A 15926-nucleotide genomic window follows, 5' to 3' on the forward strand; every position below is an offset into this window, starting at 1 on the left:
CGGTAGCAGGGGTGGAAGATTCTTCAGAAGTTCTTTCATCTTTGGAACACTTTGACTGTCTAGTCAGGATTGTTGCCCAATTTGCAAATCGTGTATTAAATAAACTTCAAATCAATTTATATTATTGGTTTAATATGATTTTTTTTTAAACAAATGTTAAACATCAGATAGGCGAGTAGGAGTTTCTTTCTTTCTTTGAGGTACAGCTTAGGCATAAAAAGAAAGAAATGGTCAGTGTAGTGTTTATGAGAGTCTGAAAAAAGACACCCAGCTGTGCCTTCAAGATGAATTTAAACATTGGTTTTACCACCATGGCTAACGTTCCTGACCACTGAGCAGGAGTCAGTCCTGCATGGACTGTATTCCCAGGTACGTCCTTGCCGCAGCCCCACAAGGGAGGTACAGATGCTAGGATCACTCCTTTTTTTTTTTTTTTCTGATGAACAAATAGAAGAGCCAAGAGGGCAAGCACTTGCTTAATATCAGCCACTCAGTAAATATCAGAAGAGAGATTCACAAATGAGTGGTCTAACTCCACCATCATGACTCTTACTATCTTTTTTAAGACTAATTGATTTAAAAAACAAAACAAAACAAAAACAGTTGCCATTGAGTTGACTCCTGACGACCCCATGTGTGGCAAAGTAGAGTTGTGTTCAATAGGGTTTTCAACGGCTGATATTTTGGAAGTAGATTGCTAGGATCTGCAATATGCAGATGACACAACCTTGCTTGTTGAAAATGAAGAGGACTCGAAGCACTACTGATGAAGATCAAAGACCACAGCCTTCAATATGGATTACACCTCAGCATAAAGAAAACAAAAATCCTCACAACTGGACCAATGACCAACATCATGGTAAACAGAGAAACTATTGAAGTCTCAAGGATTTCATTTTACTTGGATCCACAATCAACGCCCATGGAAGCAGCAGTCAAAAAACCAAATGATATATATTGCATTGGGAAATTTTGCTGCAAAAGACCTCTTCAAAGTCTGAAAAAGCGAATATGTGAATATGTCGCTTTAAGGACTGAGGTACGTCTGACTCAAGCCAGGGTCTTTTCAATTGCCTCATACGCATATGAAAGCTGGACAGTGAAAAAGAAAGACTGAATTTAATTGTTGCTTTGAATTACGGTGTTGGCACAAATGACCAAATCTGTCTTGGAAGAAGTACACCCAGAATGCTCCTTACAAGTGAGGATGTCAAGACTTCATATCACTTACTTTAGACATGTTACCAGGAGGGAACAATCTCTGGAGAAGACATAATGCTTGGTAAAGTAGAAAAAAAAACCCATTGCCATCGAGTTGATTCTGATTCATAGTGACCCTATAAGACCCTATAAGTAGAACTGCCCCATAGGGTTTCCAAGGAGGGGCTGATGGATTCAAACTACCAACGTTTTGGTTTGCAGCCGAGCTCTTAATCACTATGCCACCACGGCTCAGTGAAAAAGAGGAAGACCCTCAACTAGATGGATTGACACAGTGGCTGCAACAGTGGGTTCAAACATACCTACCATTGTGAGGGTGAAACAGTACCCAGCAACGTTTCGTTCTGTTACACATAGCATTGCTATAAGTTTAAACCAACTGGATGACACCTAACAACAACAACAACAGATAGCTGGGCCTTTTTTCTAAGCCAACTCTGGATGGACTCAAGCCATCAACCTTTCAGTTAGTAGCCATTGAACCACCCAGGGACTCCATACACCTATTGTTGTTGCTATGTACCATGGAGTCAGATATGACTCATAAAACAGTAGTGACAATAGAAATGTTGGCAAGGATATGGAGAAACTAGATCTTTCCTATATTGTTGGTGGAAATGTAAAATAGCACAGCCACTCTAGGGGAAAAAAAAACCTAAACATACCCCTACCATGTAACCCAACAATCGCATTCCTGGGCACACATCCCAAGATGCTGTTAGTGCTGTATGTCAAAGTGAAATGCTTCTTTAAGGGAATGTTCAGGGTTATAGACAGGGGCCCTCAGAAAGGCCAGGCAGGGAAGGGCTTTCGAAGGCAGCATGTGGAATGCTTACGAGTTCTGGGCCAGCCTGCCTGGGCTGGACCCCAGCTCTGACACTTTGTGATGTTGAGTGAGTTAGTCAATCACTCAGGTTCTGATTTCTTCATCTGTACAGTGGAGACCTTAATGATACCATATTAGTTTACTAGGGCTTCTGTAATAAAATACCACAAACTAGGTGTCTTGTAAGGACAGAAATTTATTGTCTCACAGTTCTGGAGGCTAGGAGAGCAAACGGTCAACCTGGCGCTGCTCCCTCTGAAATCTCTAGGGAAAGATTGCCTCTTGTCTCTCCCAGCTTCTAGTTGTCCCAGGCTTTCCTTGGCTTATAGCTGCATCTTCACACAGCTGTCCTTCCTCTGTCTGTCTCTCTGTGTCTCTTCTTTTTTATAAGAACACTATTCAGATTGGATTAGGGCCCACCCTACTTCAATACGACCTCAAGCTAATCTGTGAAATGTCTCACAACATGGATGATTCTGGAGGGTATTATGCTGAGTGAAATAAGCCAATCACAAAAGGGCAAATACTGTATGAGACCACTATTATAAAAACTTATGAAAAGGTTTATACACAGAAAGAAATTTGATGGTTACTAGGGAGAGGAGGGGTGGGAAGGGAAAAACACTAATTAGACAATAGGTAAGTGGTAACTACAGTGAAGGGTAAGATAGTACACAATACTGGGAAAGTCAGCACAACTTGACCAAGGCAAGGTCATGGAAGCATCATAGACACAACCAAACTCCCTGAGGGACCTAATTACTGGGCTTGGGGCTGGTGACCATGGTCTGGGGAACATCTAGCTCAATTGGCATAACATAGTTTATTAAGAAACTGTTCTATATCCCACTTTGGTGAATAGCATCTGGGTCTTAAAAGCTTGTAAATGTCCATCTATGATACTCCACTGGTCTCACCCCATCTGAAGCAAGAGAGAATGAAGAAAACCAAAGACACAAGGGAAAAATGGAACACAAATACTACAGCCTCCACCAGACTGAGTCCAGCACAACTAGATGGTGCCTGGCTACCACCACCAACTGCTCTGACAGGGATCACAATAGAGGGTCCTGGACAGAGCTGGAGAAAAACGTAGGACAAAATTCTAACTCACAGAAAAAAAAGACCAGACTTACTGGCCTGACAGAGACTAGAGAAACCTTGAGAGTATGGCCCCCGGACACCTTTTTAACTTGGTACTGAGGCCACTCCTGAGGTTCACCCTTCAGCCAAAGATTAGACAGGCCCATAAAACAAAACAAGACTAAATGGGCACAGCGGCCCCGGGGCAAGGACTAGAAAGCAGGAGGGGACAGGAAAGCTGGTAATGGGGAACCCAAGGTGGAGAAGGTGAGAGTATTAACAAGTCGTGGGGTTGGCAACCAATGTCACAAAACAATATGTGTATTAATTGTTTAATGAGAAACTAACTTGCTTTGTAAACCTTCATTTAAAGCACAATAAGAAAAAAAAAATGACCTCATGCCAACTGATAACATTGTCAAAGACCCTATTTTCAAATAAGGTTCACAAGTATAAGGGTTAGGACTTCAACATATCTTTCTGGAGGACATAATTCAACCCACAGCAGATATCAGCCTCAGAGAGCTGTTAAGGACATACAATAAGCTACTGCACAAAGTCGTGGCTCAATAATCTTAGTTATTTTTATAATGATTAAGGAGCACGACTTACCATTATTAGAAGGGGCTGTGGTTTTATCATCTTGGAGTGCTCTTCTTGGTAGGATGTAGACAGATGTGTTCAGAAAATAAGGAAGACATCCAGGAATGGCCTTTGCCATGGCTCAGCTACAACCGTTCGTTAACATGGCAACTAGTTTCCTCTGGAAGCGGTTGCTGCATCTGGGAATTCTGAGAACGAGGCTTCCTCCAATGGTTCAAGGAGATCAGAAACCCAGGCCTCTGGCAAAGGGTTCTCACCAGAGACAACAGTCACACACACGATTATCTGCTCTCTCCCCAGACCACGGAGGGTGAGCCTTCAGAGAAGGACGCCTTGCAGCCCGGCCGAAACATCGTGGCTGCTGGCTACGCACTCTATGGGAGCGCGACGCTGGTGGCTCTTTCCACTGGGCAAGGAGTGGACCTCTTCATGCTTGACCCAGTAGGTACAGAATGTGGTGGCATCAGGACTTGGGCCTCCATGGGCTGCTGGGTTGTAATTCCAATCCCCTGGGGGTAATTTCCTTGCTTTTGGGGTCAGAGAGCCAGAGAGACTTGTTTGAGGAACCAGTACCATCATCAAAAAACATAAGGACCTCTGTCCAAGTGAGGGTGTTAGGGCGGTTCTACAGAGTCAGCTGTAGCAACCCAGACCCTGCCTCTAAAGTGTTTATAAGCCAAACCTGCATTCAACATTTTGGGCTTATGGGAATGCCACGGTTTAAGAATCCCAATGTCACCTATTTTCAGACAGAAAAATAGTTTGTTTAGAGCAGAGTCATCTGACAGAACTTTCTGCGATGATGGATGTCTTAGAGTTCTCTAGAGAAACAGAACCAGTGATATATAATGTATATATTTCAAGGAATTGGCCCACACAATTGTGGAAGGCCGGAAGATCCAAAATCTGTAGGACAGGTGACAGGGTGGAGACTCCTACAGGCTTGCATCCCAAGATCCATAGGTCAGGCGAGGGGAAGAATGCAGAGTGAAGTTCTGTCAAAGTGTTTACTTACATTGTGGAGGCAGAACACACCCTAGAGAAACTCCATTTTCAATTGACTGATTGATTGCATTACATTAGGTTACTTTATGGAAAGTAGTTACATTATAATTTATATTGGATTACATTATGGAACAACAACTAGACTAGTGTTTGGCCAGACATCTAGGAACCATAGCCTAGACAAGTTGACACATAAAGTTAACTATCACAATGGGTATGTTCTGTCATCTGCATTGTCCAATACAGAAGCCACTAGCCTCATACAGCTATTGAACACTTGAAATGTGGCTAGCGTGACTGAGGAACTGAATTTATAATTTTATTTCATTTTAATTAGTTTAAATAACCCACATGACCAGTGGCTGCCCTGTTGGACAGCTCAGGTTTGGAGAATTTCCCTTAATAGACGTGTTCTTCTCACAGGGAAGAGCAACTGGTAGAAAACTGCGTTCTGTGTCCGTTGGGTTCTGTGTCACTCTGTACACTTTCTACAACAAGGAAATGATAACTGTAAAAGTGAAAAAAAAAAAAAAGAGAGAGAGAGAACACAGCCTGATTGAAGGAAGAAATAATTGAACAAAGACACAAGAGTTAAAAAAAATAAGGGTTGAGCCCAAATTTTGTTCAGGCACACAGGGACCATGTCATGTTAACAAACTCTCAGTTATGGTATAAAGCACGGTGTTAGGGCATTCATTTACAAATGGGAGATTCTGTTTCTGAGTGGCAAGGATCTGGTGCCTGGTAATCAGGTACCTTCTTCTCCAGGCATGTGGAAGGCCATATTGATGATTGGAGGTTGTTGGCGAACTAGGGAATAGGAGGATAGGAGGTCGTTGGCGAACTTAGTACAACCAGGTTGTGCTAAGGCTCCACAACCAGCCCTCCCCAACAACAGGGAGCAACTCTCCAAGGCCCTGAGTGGCCCCACTTCAGCCTTTCCATCTCCACATTCACACAGAACAGCCTCCTCCATTCAGCTGGGCAAGTGAATACCATTGGTTAGATGACAGTTGTATGTCTGTCATTACTCTTCCCTGGTAAGCAAGGGAGAAAACAACCCTGGCTCAGTTAAGTAAAGTGTGTTATTAACCTGCAGTGATGGGAAAGCTGAGGATCCAGGCTAGACATGGAAAAGTCTATAGGACAGAGGCATGAATCACAAGAATGGCATCACAGCAGGCTCAGTCTATTCTGGACACCAGCACTGGTTCCTGGGTCTCTCACTCAGGTTTCAAATGCTAGGGAGGAGCATCTAATTTGCCAAGCTAAGTGCCTGACCTTTGGTAAAAGGCAGTCCAGATCTGGAGCCCTGGTGGTGCAATGGTGAAGAGCTTGGCTGCTAAATAAAAGGTCGGCAGTTCAAATCTATCAGCTGCTCCTTGGAAACCTTTGGGGCAGTTTTACTGTGACCTACGGGGTCACTATGAGTTGGAATTGACTTGAGGACAGTGGGTTTGGTTTTGATTTGGTTAGACTCTCATCCAATGGGAAGAGTGAATTCTTCAAAAGAAGTTAATATGTTTTTAGGAAGTAGAAAGCAATGCTGGACTGCTCCAAAGCCACAAATGCCTGTGGCAATAATTAAAGGCCACCAACCAAAGACCATCAACATGCTTATAATAATAAAACAAAAAAGTTGGGTTTACTGAGCAAGTGAAAATACACTTTAGAGGAACTGTAGGGTGTCTCGGTAAGAAGGAGTTGAGATGGGCTTATTATCACATATGGGCTTTTGCTTGGTGATTTGTAGAAGGACTTAAGGAAGAGAGGGTCAGTTCTGGGTTGAATGTTTTCTAGAAGTGGGTGCAATTAATGATGAGGTACCTTAGTAATTTTTATCTAGAAGATTAAAATGCAGGTAGAAATTCATTAGTAAAGAAGATGTCACTCATCTTAGGTGGAAGAGAGGAGTGTTTGGGTATTTTTGTGGTTGTTGAGTGTCCTTGTCATCATCTTGTTTCAGACATGATCTGTTGGCCTTGTCTCTGTTTATATTCTGGGAGTGTCATTTATGTTCATTTGGGAACCTCCTCATCTAGCTGCCAACTGTGAACTACTTTCTGGGGAGATTTTCACTTTCTCAAAAGCTTTGACATTTATCAAAACAGATTAGATTTCCAGGCTCTGATTTTCCTCCTAGTGACTTAGAGAGACATTCAGCATTTTAAAGGGAGATCTCCACTACCCATCTGTCAGCTTGTCATACTGTGGTGACTCATGTGTTGCTACAATGCTGGAAGCTATGCCACTGGTGTTTCAAATACAGTAAGGTCATCCATGGTAGACAGGTTTCAGTGGAGCTTCTAGACTAAGACAGACTAGGAAGAAAGGTCTGGTGATCTACTTCCAAAAATTAGCTAATGAAAACCCCATGGATCACAATAGAATATTGTGTAATATAGTTCTGGCAGATGAGCACCCTAGGTAGGAAGGCACTCAAAATACACGGTGACTACAACAATGGGTTCAAGCATTCAACAATTGTGAGGATGGCACAGGACCAGGCAAAGTTTTGTTCTGTTGTAAATAAGGTCACCATGAGTAGGAGCTTACTCAACAGCAACTAACATCATCAAGGTGATATCTGAAAGTAGCCTGTCGCATCCTTAGGGACTGATATCACAACTCTCAGATACAGCAGTCCCTGAGGGGTGTTCTGTGTATTGACTGTGGTGGCTATGAACCTATCTGCAGGGGGGCTGGGCATGGTTTTATTAATAACTTAGGATTCCTTCAAATTTTGCTATTTCTTTGTGCCAAGTAAACACAGTTGCTGATTAAAGGGATTTTCTCTTTTCCTCAGAGAAGAGTTGCTGAAATACCAGGGATGTTTAATGGTTTCTAGGATCAAATCATTAAGATAAACAAAATAAATGGACCACAAATTAATGGCCAAGAGCATCCTTCTCCTTCTCATTGTTAATGGCCTAAATCTTCCTAGAAACACCAGGAATTAAATGGGAACGAGAACTTGGGGGATAAATTCAACTAGATTCCTTATACACGAGTAACCTAGCTGGCAGAGCAACAAAGTGTGAATCACCAGTGGAAGTTAGAAAGGAAGAGTAAGAAAGCCTTGGGCCTCTTTCCTTTTAATTATTTTACCTCTGCTTGAGATTCCCCTGTAGGCTCAATAGTATCACCATTCTTTACACAACCCATAAAACTATCATTAGGAAGGTTCCAGAATGACAGTGGCAAACCCTTAGGTTCTTCCAGCAGACCCACATCTTCTGACATTTTCTGACTACAGCGGGGTGTGCTGTTGACTTGTTTCCTGGCGTCTCTCTTCATCTTTCTAGGCTCTTGGTGAATTTATCCTGGTGGAAAAAGATGTCAAGATAAAGAAGAAAGGAAAGATTTACAGCCTCAATGAGGGATATGCCAAATATTTTGACTCTGCAACCACTGAATATGTGCAGAAAAAGAAATTTCCTGAGGTGAGTGAAGAAAGCCTTTGGCAGTAGCAGAGAAAATGCTGCCTCTGTGGGACTGTTTGGGAAGTGGCTCTGGGGACGTGGCTGGAAAGAGATGATGTCACTGCTTATGGCTCTGGTTAGTACGAGCGTGGTGGACTCTGCCTTTCTTCATAAGGAAATAATATCTTTTGTAGCTAAAATTTACCTACTAAAGGTAATATTCCCCAATTAAGTTGTTCTAGGAAAAATTGTTTATGAAGAAGGCAAGGACCATGCTGAGTGAATAAGTCAGTCACAAAAGGGCACATACAGTATGATCCCGTAAAAAAAATTCATTGCCGTCAAACTGATTTCAACTCATAGGGACCCTGTAGGACAAAGTAGAACTGCCCCATAGAGTTTCCAAGGAGTGCCTGATGGATTCGAACCGCTGACCTCTTGGTTAGCAGCCATAGCTCTTAACCTCTGCACCACCAGGGCTTCCTTGTATGATCCACTTACGTGAAATACATAGAACAAGGCAGTGTATAGAGACAAAGTTTATGAGTGGTTACCAGGGGCCGGCAGGAGGGCTTGGGGGCATTGAGCTTCTGTTAAGGGTGATGGAAAAATTGGGGAATGGTGATGGTTGAACAACACAATGAACATAATTAATGTCCATAAATTGTACATATGAAGATTGTTGAAATGGCAAATGTTTTGTTATGTATATATTTACCACAATAAAAAAAAAAGAAGGCAGGGACCACATTCTTTTTTAAAATTTATTTATTTACTCATTGTGCTTTAAGTGAACATTTACAAATCAAGTCGCCCCTCATACAAAAAGTCATACACACCTTGCTATGTACTCCTAGATGCTCTCCCCCTAATGAGTCAGCACATTCCTCCTCTCCACCCTGTATTCCCCATGTCCATTCAACCAGTTCCTGTACCCCTCTTCCTCCTCATCTCACCTCCAGACAGGAGTTGCCCACATAGACTCGTGTCCACTTGAGACAAGAAGCTTACTCCTCGCCAGTATCATTATCTATCCCTCTAGTCTCAGTGAGACCGTTAAGCCTGGTCTTTTTACAAGAATTTGAGATCTGCATCCCCCTGTTCTCCTGCTCCATCAGGGATTCTCCGTTGTGTTCCCTATCAGGGCAGTCATCAGTGGTAGCTGGGCACCATCTAGTTCTTCCCATCTCAGGCTGATGGAGCCTGTGGTTTATGTGCCCCTTTCTGTTTTTTGGGTTCATATTTTCCTTGTGTCTTTGGTGTTCGTCATTCTCCTTTGCTTCAGGTGGGCTGAGACCAATTGATGCATCTTAGATGGCTGCTTGCTAGTGTTTAAGACCCCAGATGCCTCTCACCAAAGTGGGATGCAGAACGTTTTCTTCATACATTTTGTTATGCCAATTGACCTAGGTGTCCCCTGAAACCATGGTTCCAGACCCCCAAGGAACCACGTTTTTAAAAGTCGTTTAGACCAGAACTTCATGAAAGCATTTGTTGGATAAACTTCTTCTTGCAGCTTCTGGTCACTCAGTTATGTTTGCTTTTAAAGGGAATATTTGTATTTGAAAGTCTCATTCACATGCTGTAATACCAGGACCTTGGGTTTAAGCCAAGTCTTGGGAAGCTCTCTGGCTCTCAATGTGATCTTTGAATTCCGGACTTCATGTGGCTATTAATTCAGCCCAAACAGTCTGTACAAAGAGGGTTTTTTTAATTTTATTTTTTAAAATGTGCTTTAGGTTACAGAGCAAATTAGTTTCTCATTAAACAATATACGTATTGTTTTGTGACATTGGTTGTCAACTCCATGAAGTGTCAACACTCTCCTCTTCTCGACCTTGGGTTCCCCATTTCCATTCATCCAGCTTTCCTGTCCCCTCCTGCCTTCTTATCCTGGCCCGTGGGATGGTGTGCTCATTTAGTGTCATATACATTTTGGGTACGTGTGTTATTGTTTGTTTTATGGGCCTGTCTAATGTTTGGTTGAAGGGTGAACCTCAGGAGTGACTTCAGTATTGAGTTAAAAGGGCATCTGGGGGCCATACTCTTGGCATTTCTCCAGTCTCTGTCAGACCAGTAAGTCTGGTTTTTTTTTTTTTTGTAGGTTTGAATTTTGTTCTACATTTTTCTCCAGCTCTGTCCAGGACCCTCTATTGTGATCCCTGTCAGAGCAGTCAGTGGTGGTCGCTGGGCACCATCTAGTTGTGCTGGACTCAGTCTGATGGAGGCTGTGGTAGTTGTGTTCCATTAGTCCTCTGGACTAATCTTTCCCTTGTGTCTTTGGTTTTCTTCATTCACCCTTGCTCCAGACGGGGTGGGACCAGTAGATGTATCTTAGATGGCCAGTTAGAAACTTTTAAAACCCCAGATGCTGTTATGCCAATTGAACTAGATGTCCCCAAGACCAGGGTTCCCGGCCCTTATCCCAGTAAAAAAAGAGTGTTTTAAAACAGGCATGAAATTAGAAGGAGTCTCTGGGTGACATAAACAGTTAAACCTTGACTACTAACTGAAAGGTTGGCAGTTGGAACCCACCCAGTGATGCCTTGGAAGAAGGTCCTGGCGATCTCTTTCCAAAAGGTCACTATGTCAAGTTTGGCCTAAATTGTAAATGAAAGGAAAGCATGTTCCTCATTCACTCTAGAGGAAAAGACCTCAGTGTTTTGTGGGATCGGGTAGCACGCTTAGTCAACAGGATACCGGGACCTGCCTTTGCGGCCTCCGCCTGAAGCTTTAGGGAGAGTTCTTTCTTTCATTTGCGTGTTTTTAAGCTAAATCATCAGAAGTGTAGTTTCCTGTACCTCTCCTTTGTAGAGCATGATTTTGCCAATGACATTTAAACTTACCAGAAGTCTAAAGGGCAAAAGTAACAAGATATGATTTGTGAGGTTGATAAAGTAAAAATTGCACACCAGTTCGCAGAATTGTAGATGGTTTCATAGCAGTTCCAATTCTAGGCTAAGATATGCCCCTCTAAGAACCATGTTGTTACTGTTACCTGCTGGCTGCCTAGTCAGCCCCAGACTCATGGTGACCTCGTCCGCAATGGAACAAAATGCTGCTGATCTTTCGCCATTCCTGTGATTGTTTGTCGACCAGAGTGTTGTGATCCACAGGGTTTTCATTGGCTGATTTTCAGAAGGAGATCGCTAGGCCTTTCTTCCTACTCTGTCTTAGTCTGGAAGGTCCTCTGAAATCTGTTCAGCATCATAGCAACACACAAGCCTCCTTTGACAGATGAGTGGTGGCCAGAAATAAAGCCCAGGTCTCCCGTGTGGAAGGCGAGAATTCTACCACCGAACAACAGGTATATAAAGGGGTATATTTATTTTAACACTAAAAAATAGAATCGTTGTGCAAAAAAAAGTACCACAAATAATTTTGATGCACAAATTGCAAACTGAGAAAAAATACTTACCATTAATATGACAGACAACAGGTTAATATCCCTATAAATCAATTAGCAGGATTCCCTGGGTGGTGCAGATGATGAAGTGCTTGACTACTAGCTGAAAGGTTAGTGGCTTGAATCTACCCAAAGGTGCCTCAGAAGACAGGCCTGGCAATCTGCTTTTGAAAGGTCACAGCCTTAAAAACCCTGTGGAGCCATTCTACCCTGCACACATGGGGTCGCTGTGAATTGGAATCGACTCAATGCCAACTAACAACAACAAGAGAAGCAATAAGGAAAGGGTGAATGAGAACTCTTTATACATTAGTAAGCAAAGGCCGAATATCCAGGTGGGAAGCCAGGCAAAGGATCTGATCCTGCAAGTCATGGAAGAAATGTAAATGTCCAGTGAGAAAAGGAAAAGGTGCTAATAAAGAAGGAAATGCAAATTAAAACAGCATTGCAATATCATTTCCACCTAGGAGACTGGCAAAGATTGGCGAGCTGAACAGTGCTTGGTGCAATAAGGAAGTAAGCACTCTCATGTACCGTTAGAGAAAACATACGTGTTACATCCTTCCTGGAGGGCAATTCAGCAATATGATATGATTTCAAACGTTAAATATCTGTACCTTTTGCTTCAGCAGTTTATCCTACTCTCCTCCAGGAATTTATTCTAAGGAACTAATAAGTCAAACAAAAAAGATAAATGTGCAAGGGTATGTCGCTGCCACATTGTTTATAACACTACAATCAAAAGAAACTATTAAAGCTTTCATCCGTGAGGAACTGGTTAATAAATTACAAGACATCCACACAGTGAAATGTTGTGCTATGGAGCCATTGAAAAGGTTACCTGTCCCCAAATATTAAGGGAAAGCGGTAGGTTACAGAACCAAATATAATCTCACACACACACAGAAAAATAGATATTACATTATATATTATATATATATTCGACTCGACGGCACTGGGTTTTTGGGTTATGTATAAATGGAAACCCTCGTGATATAGTAGTTAAGAGCTATGGCTGCTAACCAAGAAGTCAGCAGTTCGAATCCACCAGGCGCTCCTTGGAAACCATATGGGGCAGTTCTTCTCTGTTCTGTAGGGTTGCTATGAGTCAGAATTAACTCGACAGCAACTTTTTTTTTTTTTTTTTAAGGTATAAATACATATAGTCTTCAGGGATATATGGCATCCTGTTTATAGTGGTTAATGGTTTCTGGAAGTTAAGATTATAGGATTCTTCACTTTCTCTGTATTGTGTAAATGTGTGCAATGACCGTGTGTTATTAAAAAACAAATAGATCATTCCATTTTGAAAAAGAAGTCCTGTTTTTCCCTTTATCTTGTCCTCTTCACTTTCCCTACAGTGCTGATTCTCTGTGAGGCTGGGAACAGGGGCAGGTCCTCCTGGTTCAGTTGTACCCAGAGAGATTTTTAAGCCGCACACAACCCATCTCCCAGCAGAAAGAGTAACGGGAGGTTTGGGTTCTAGTCTTTACTACAAAGCTTGTTGCATGCCAGTGGACAAGTCCCTCAACTTCTCTGTGTTTCAGATCCTTTCCAATCCCATCTTAACTTTGTCTCCTCCCAAATAAGACTCTGTGCTTTTTTTAAACTTCCCTTTTATGCCGTTCCTCACAGCCCAGCCTAGATATTTTGGCTAAGGCTAGAAAAAGGCACTGAAGATCTCAAACTGACAGCCTAGGAGATGCTTGACAGGAGAGAGATGCATTCCCTTGTCAGTGGCCATTTTCATCGCCAGAGTGGAAGTTAACTGTTTGCAGAACAAGGAACTATGGAAATAACTTTGGAAAAGCAAAATGAGAGTGCAGAGGCCAAGAGGTCACTCGGAGGTCACCACCTCTGTTCAAACCCTGACTGATAGCTCTGTGAACCTGGGCAAATTTCTTCATTCTTTACACTTGCATTTCCTTAGCTAGAAAAAAAGCTAGAAGGTGGGGATAATTATAGCTTCTAACTCAAAGGGTTCTTGTAAGGGTTAAATGAAAAACAAAAAAATCCATGAAAAATGATTAGCACAATGCTCAATATTTTTTATCTAACATCATGACTGTACAGAAAGACGATGAAGTATTAGGGGCAACAATAGGAGTGAAGTCATTTACTGTATTGACTGGGTTCTCCTCAAGCAGGTATGAGCACTGAATACAATCCAGGGTTTAGCAGCCAGTTCACTGAATTTACGTCAACAGATCGGGGCTAACTGTCCGGGGTTAAACATTTTGCTCGGTGCTGTTTGGTCTTGGTCGGAGTAAGAAGCATAAAGGTGGGGGACACGCATGATCTCCCTTGAAAGCCTTTCAAACTGGTGTTAGGATTTTAGCGTTTTGGGATCACCTCCAATGCTGAAGACTGGCCCAAGTGTTAAGCCAATACTGGTCACTTCCCCCATCCTTCCCTCTGTGCCTCTGAATCCAACTGACCCTTCAAGGAATTTCTCTGGTCCAGTCTTTTCTGGAACAGTTCTCTCCTTCCTCCTACTCACACAGATCTTTCTAATCTCTGAATTCCAACTATTTTTATCATGTTCTCTAGCTTTTTCACATATCAAGTTGTTAGTAATAGTTAAAAGCAAAGATTCTATAGCCAGGCAGACCTGGATATTGATCCAGTAGTGCTGGGGCCTTGAACGAATTGCTTAACTTCTTTGTGACTTGGTTTCATCATTATTAAAATGAGGCTAATAATGTCTCATAGGATTTTTGTGAGGATTAAATGAGCTAATGTGTTTAAGCCACTTAGCATAGGACCTGATACAAAATAAGGACAGGGCTCAATTAATTGTGGATATTTTTATTATGTCAACTTTTATGTATAATATGTAATACATACACACACCCACATATATGTGTATATAAACCAGTGGAGTCGACTCCTACTCATGGTGACCCCTGTGTGTCAGAATAGACCTGCACTCCGTGGGGTTTACAGGGCTGATTTTTCAGAAGCAGATCACCAGACCTTTCTTTCGAGGCACCTCTGGGTGAACTAGAATCTCCAACCTTTAGCTTAGCAGCCAAGCTTATTAATTATTTGTACCATATATATATATATCTTTAAGGGGTTGTCATCCAGTCCATATCCCTCTTTTATGAGAACTTCTGCTCCTTTCCCAAGGGAAGTCTTTGGAAGCCACCTTTGTGCTGTGGGACTCTAACTCATGGCTATAGCTTGATTGGACTAAGGGTGATCTCCTGCCCCAATATGAGTCCAGTGGATTGATTCTCTGTTCTGGGAATATTCAGTTTGGTAGTCAATCTCTGCTGGTTCCTCGAACTCAGGAGATGTAATTTGAGAAGCCCTGGGCTAGTCACATCTGGCTCTGTGCCCACTGAGCTAGTGAAGGCGCCAGCAGGGAAGGGAGGGCAGAAGGAAGCAGACAGATGGAGAAAAAAATGGGGGGGGGGGGGGCGGGGATTGTGGTGATGAAGCAACAAAGAGATTCTTGGATTCTTGGACTCTTGCCCTTGGGTTCATGAGATACCCCAATGTCTTTCCAATAAATTTCCTTTTTGTTTGAGCTAGTTTGAACTGGCTTATTTACTAGTATCATAGAATAAGATTCCAGAAAGTCAAGCAGAAAACATTCTTTGCTCCTCCCTCTGCCCCCAGTCAGCAGAATCCTTTTCTCTTGATCCTTGGTTCCAACCTCAAACAGGCCCCCCTGGATCTGAGTAAAAGGAAAAAAAAAAAGTGCCTCCAGCCTCTATTAGACCCGCAGACAGTCTGAGTTAAAAATTAAAATGCCCCTATAACTCCAGTCTAATCATGAGAAAAACATCAGATGAACTGAGACTGAGGGACGTTCTGCAGGAAACCAGTACTCCTCAAGACTGCTGGGGTCATGACAAACAAGGGCAGTCTGAAAAACTGTCACAGATCAAAGGGTACTGGGGAGACATGACAACTAAAAACAATATGGTAGCTTGGATTGGATCCTGGCACTGAAAAAGGATACATTAATGGAAAAATCGGTAAAAACCAAATAAAGTCTTGAGTCTAGTTCATCGTAATGAACCAATATCAGTGCCTTAGTTGTGCCAAATGTAATATAAGATGCCACTAATGGGGGAATTGGATAAAGGGTATACGGGAACTCTCTGTCCTAGCTTTGCAACTTTCCTGTAAATCTAAACTTAACTCACAATAAAACTCTATTTTAGAAAACCAAAGTTTCTAGTTCAGTTTAATCATCAAATCTCCAAAGTTTATTTACAGTTAAAGCTTCTCGCCTCTCATAGTTCAGAATTGCTTCAGACTACAAAGGCAGGGAGACCCTATGTGGGTAAACGGTTAACAAATTAATTGAAAAGGTTAGAGGTTGGAGTCTACCCAGATGTGCCTT

The 15926-nt window shown here is 42.3% G+C and overlaps 1 protein-coding gene across 1 annotated transcript in view; it reads left to right on the forward strand.

Moving 5' to 3' along the window:
• The window catches only part of FBP2 (fructose-bisphosphatase 2), a 72317-nt gene that overhangs the window by 23297 nt on the left and 33094 nt on the right, over positions 1-15926 (forward strand). The window contains exons 4-5 of the mRNA XM_003407366.4: positions 4034-4174; positions 8044-8181. Coding sequence (XP_003407414.1) covers positions 4034-4174; positions 8044-8181 — 279 coding nt within the window. The remainder of the gene's footprint in view (positions 1-4033; positions 4175-8043; positions 8182-15926) is intronic.

Source organism: Loxodonta africana, chromosome 9, assembly GCF_030014295.1.
Source record: "Loxodonta africana isolate mLoxAfr1 chromosome 9, mLoxAfr1.hap2, whole genome shotgun sequence".
NCBI lineage: Eukaryota > Metazoa > Chordata > Mammalia > Proboscidea > Elephantidae > Loxodonta > Loxodonta africana.